The following is a 4,591-nucleotide window of genomic DNA, read 5'->3' on the forward strand; positions in this document are numbered from 1 at the left end:
CAAACTAGAGTTGAATTGTCTGAAGGATTACATAAAAGATCGTTTTGCCTAACAATGGAGTTCACAATATTATTGGTGGGATGACCTAGACGCTGGTGCCAATGGGACGACGTAATCTTGACGGTGGACGGCGCATGACGAGGTGAGGATGACAGAGCTCGGCCAAGCGGAAGAGGGTAGAGGCCGCCCTGGCTTCTACCGCGAAGAAGATTTCTCCTCGTGGCTTTGTCCTTAACAAGGAAAAATAACGATGAAACACAATAAAGATGTTGTTATCCGAGACAAGGCGATAAACCGACAAGAGATGCTGACTAATGTGAGGAACATGCAGGATACTATTCATGCGAAGAGAAGAACCGGCTATAGTAGAGTGTCCAATGTGCGAAATAGACAAACCTGAACCATTTGCTACTTGAACTTGATCCTTGCCACCATAGGGAGCACGAACGTGAAGACGCTCGAGATCGCTAGTCAGATGATCGGTCGCTCCAGAGTCCATGACCCAATGCCCTGAGTCGGTGTTGGAGGAGGTCGACGCCGAGTTGCCGGAGCGAGGGTTGCCGGAGTAGTAGTCCTGTTCAAAGCGCTGGCGGCAGTCCGGGGCCTCATGGCCCCAGTTCTTGAAATTTGGCACCGAGGGCGCCAGCGACGACGCCCAGTGTTACCGGTGTTGCCGGTGTAGCCTCCTCCTCCGCCGCCATTGGGACGGCGACGGTCTTGGCCGCCCTGACCGCCCTGACCCTGCTGCTGTTGCTGCGGGTATCCACCAGAAGGGCGGCCTCCGGACGGACGGCCAGGGTCTTGTACATACGGGCGGCTCGGAGCATGAGACCGCATCGTGGCGTTGGCCGACGAGGTCCACTCCTCGTTCTTGGCCTGCTGCGAAAGCTGCAGCGCTTCAAAGTTCAACACCATGGAGTAGAAGCTGGCGGCGGTCACCGGGGTGGTGACGACATTGAGCGACGCCGCAATTGGGTTGAAGGGAGAACCCAGGCCGGTGAGCATGTAGTCGATGATCTCGTCGTCGCGAAGCGGAGATCTAGCAGCGGTCATGGCGTCGGCCATAGCCTTCACCTTGTGCATGTACGCGCTGGCAGTCACGTCACCTTTCCTCAGCGCCTGGATCTGGCGCCGGAGATGGCGCACGCCGGCGCGGCTCTGGGCCGAGAACATCGCATGGATCGACGTCCACACCGCAACGGCTGTCGAGCAGCCGAGGAGTTGGCTCGCGATCTCCTCTGACATGGAGGAGAGGAGCACGCCTTGGACCTTCTGGTCCTGTGTCCACCACGTAGCGTACGCAGGGTTGGGCACAAACCGGGCAGCATCGCCCGTTCCATCGGTGATGGTCTGGGCCGGAGCGACGGCTGTACCGTCGAGGAAACCATGGAGAGAAGCGCCAGAGAGGTTGGTGAGGGAGAGCGCCCGCCAGAGAGCAAAGTTGCCCCGATCAAACCGAACCGCGATCGGAATGACCACGGCCGGAGCAGCGGCAACAGCCGGAGGAGCGACGATGGGCCCGAGGATGGTTGAGGACTGGGCAGAGGTGGTCGTCACCGCCATGAGAGAGGGCGACGGAGGCGGCGCGAAGATTGATCTCGCGGGTGGCGGCGGCGGCGGCTGCACGGGTTAGGCTCTGATACCAAGTTTGTTTAGGGTTTTCGTGGGATCAATGCCTCCACTTATCTCATATATATATAGACTAACATACAATGTACACTACAGCATGTACCCGTATACAAAGCGTATACGAGTCCGTTTCCAACATGCTGTTGTCGAGTCGAGTAGGTGCTTTGAGCTAACCATTAGAAGTACCGAGCAAAAATTACCAAGCTAACTACAGAAGGAAACAATTTACAAAAGGAAAAGAAAATTACAAAGACTACAACCGTAGTGTGTTGGGCTCTTGGTCGCTCTGCTGCCTTTGCACTTCGGTTTGCCAGGCCTTCTTCATAGTCTGCATTGCCACTCTTGACTATTGAGACAGAAGAAATTCCAATCTACAAAAAAAACCGACCATAATTTCCAAACTAATAAAAGCGAGCAGATTTTCTGAACTAAAAAAAAGTGAGCAGATTTTCGAAACTAAAAAAATTCTGCATAGCTTATTTCATATATTTTTGATATTGGATTTTTATTATATCATTTGAACTGCAAGACATCAGAATCCAACGAACTATAGAGAAGAGAAGACGATGTTACTTGTTCACCTTTCAATCTCCATCAGATCAACAAACATCAAGCATCACCCTGAATATTGACTCGGAGATAACTACAGTTCTGTTGATATACGGTCTCTCAATAAGAAGCCATGATTCGAGTTTGAGCAACGACGACAGGCTTGTGGCAGTGATTGTAAGTAAACCATCATCTGTAACCTTGAGAAAATTGCTTTCAGAAAACGAATATTACAAATCTGTGGCGTCTGGCACAGAACAATGACATATGATGGCTTTTTTCAAGTGGGGAAAACGACAATGAAACAACTCTAAGAACAATGAAGTATCCGGCTCCTTAACGCTTGGAGAACTGGGGGCGCTTGCGCGCCTTCCTAAGACCCGCCTTCTTCCTTTCCACAATACGAGTGTCTCTGGTCAACAAGCCTTCTGACCTCAGAGGGACTCTGTTGGCAGGGCTGATCTTCAGCAACGCGCGCGCCACGCCGAGGCAGATTGCCTGGGCCTGGCCTGACAGCCCGCCTCCCTGAACTTTCACGAAGACGTCGTAGTTGTTCTCAAACCCTAGAGTCGCCAGGGGGACCTTGCAATACTCCATCCACATCGGGTTTCCTTGCAAATACTCCTGCACATTTTCGAGTGTATAAGTACATAGTACCAAATATTAATCAAATACGATTTTCATGTGCACCTGCAGGTACACAAGGAAAAGTGTGCCTTCAGGTATACAAAATAAAGGCGGTGCCTACAAGCTAAGAATAGAACTGTTTCAGCATGATTCAATCATTTGGTATGCAACTGAAACCATTTGTTGCTAGAGTTTTTAACCTTAAATGAAGATGTTGTTTATTCAGGAAATTTGAGAAGTGAACCTGTGTCCATATCATGATCATATTTGATCCTTGAGAAAATAAAAAAAAGGCTCGCTATCTAGAATCTAAACCTTAAGCATTGCCCTGCCAGAAGCCATATAAGACATGCATTGTTGCCTTGTTGGTGATCACAGAAAAGCTTATAAGCAGGATAGAAGTGGCATTTAAATTATAGCTATCCTAATCGTGTTGAATAAAGAGCGCTCCTTTTACTATGCATACATTTGCCAGACCTTCTCAGTCTTCCAAGTGGCAATCACCGACTATGCTAATTTATTGACCTAGTTAAGTATCCTCGTCACATTTTCCTCCTGATTTGACATCTGAAAAGTAGTTTTTCTCCTTTGATATGTCTTACGACCGGCCATCCAAGCGCCAATTTGCACTAAAGAGTATTGTATGGCCATACATTACTGTAAACTAAATACACAAGGAGGAATTGATTAGCCTAATAGTTATGACAAAATTGCATCGTTGTATACTCGAGAATGTGGACATTCCCAAACCAATTAGCACCTGAAAAACTAGAATCTGGAAGCAAGAAAACTCTTATGCAACCTATGCTCTTGTACTCAGTACTCAACTACTTGACTACTGTAAATACGAGTGCATGACTAGGGTCAATTACTACATTAGAAATGGGAAACAGACATGCTTACTAACGAGAATTGGCAACAAGCATTTTCAAACCCCTTCCAGCATTCAAAGCATAGCCAATTCTACTGCGATGCGAGTTGCCACATTTAGAGTCACAAAATGTTGCAGCAGTGGACGTGCATTTATCGAACCGAGGCGGGAGATAACAACCTTGGCGTCGCGGAAGTTGATGAAGACCTTGCCGGAGCCCTCCTGGAGGACGACGCGGGCGGACGCGGTCTTGCGGCGGCCGGTGGCGGTGATCCGCTGCGCGGCGAAGCCCCCCGGGAGGCGCTGCTTGACGTACTTGCGCAGGGCGAGACCGACGAGCGCGTCCTCCTCCGCCTCGACCGCCAGCACCTCCTCGGGCCCCTCGTCGGCGGCGGGCTCCGGGGCGTCGGCCGCGGCGGCGGAGAGGAGGACGAGGCGGGCCGCGCGGCGCGGGGAGGGGAGGAGGCGGAGGAGCGGGGGCGGGTGGGGAGCGGAGGTGGAGGGGAGGGCGAGCTGGGAGAAGGTCGAGGCCAGGGAGGAGACGGAGAGCGCCATGGCTGCGGGCGGACCTGCTTCTGTGGCGTGCGGGGTGGATAGGCCGCGGCCGAGCGGGGATAAGCTTTGGCTCTGCAAGTGCAGAGTGAAGGCCGAGCCGGTTGAGTTTCGTCGAGTCCTTTACAACGGCGCGTCTCCAGCGGTAGATTGGGAATCAACGCTCAAGATAAAACAAGGAGTCGTAACAACCATTAGCACCGTGAAGTAGGTTGGGGCAGCTGAACCATGACATGAACCTAGATCAACTTTATTCCACAAAACACCATATCCGCCAAATCAGTAACCGTACAAAAGGGGAAGCTAAGAAGCTCGTGATTGTAGTTGATTCACATGGTGGTGACTACAATTTCGTTGTGAATC

At 51.1% G+C, this 4,591-nt stretch overlaps 1 protein-coding gene across 1 annotated transcript; it reads right to left on the minus strand.

Moving 5' to 3' along the window:
* Window positions 1–2,374: 2,374 nt before the first annotated feature.
* LOC124700685 (30S ribosomal protein S9, chloroplastic-like) lies at window positions 2,375–4,246 on the minus strand. The gene is made up of 2 exons (XM_047232772.1): window positions 3,857–4,246; window positions 2,375–2,802 (listed from the first exon to the last, which is right to left on the minus strand). Exons 1-2 carry the CDS (start codon window positions 4,229–4,231, stop codon window positions 2,515–2,517), a joined length of 663 nt encoding a protein of 220 aa, XP_047088728.1. The 5' UTR covers window positions 4,232–4,246; the 3' UTR covers window positions 2,375–2,514.
* Window positions 4,247–4,591: the final 345 nt, after the last annotated feature.

Source organism: Lolium rigidum, chromosome 3 (genome assembly GCF_022539505.1).
Source record: "Lolium rigidum isolate FL_2022 chromosome 3, APGP_CSIRO_Lrig_0.1, whole genome shotgun sequence".
NCBI lineage: Eukaryota > Viridiplantae > Streptophyta > Magnoliopsida > Poales > Poaceae > Lolium > Lolium rigidum.

Excerpts from the sequence above, each read along its gene's own strand:
- LOC124700685 (XM_047232772.1), bottom strand. The coding sequence starts at position 4,231 with ATGGCGCTCTCCGTCTCCTCCCTGGCCTCGACCTTCTCCCAGCTCGCC. Across the intron at positions 2,803-3,856 it reads TCAACTTCCGCGACGCCAAG|GAGTATTTGCAAGGAAACCC; the intron begins GTTGTTATCTCC and ends GAAAATGTGCAG.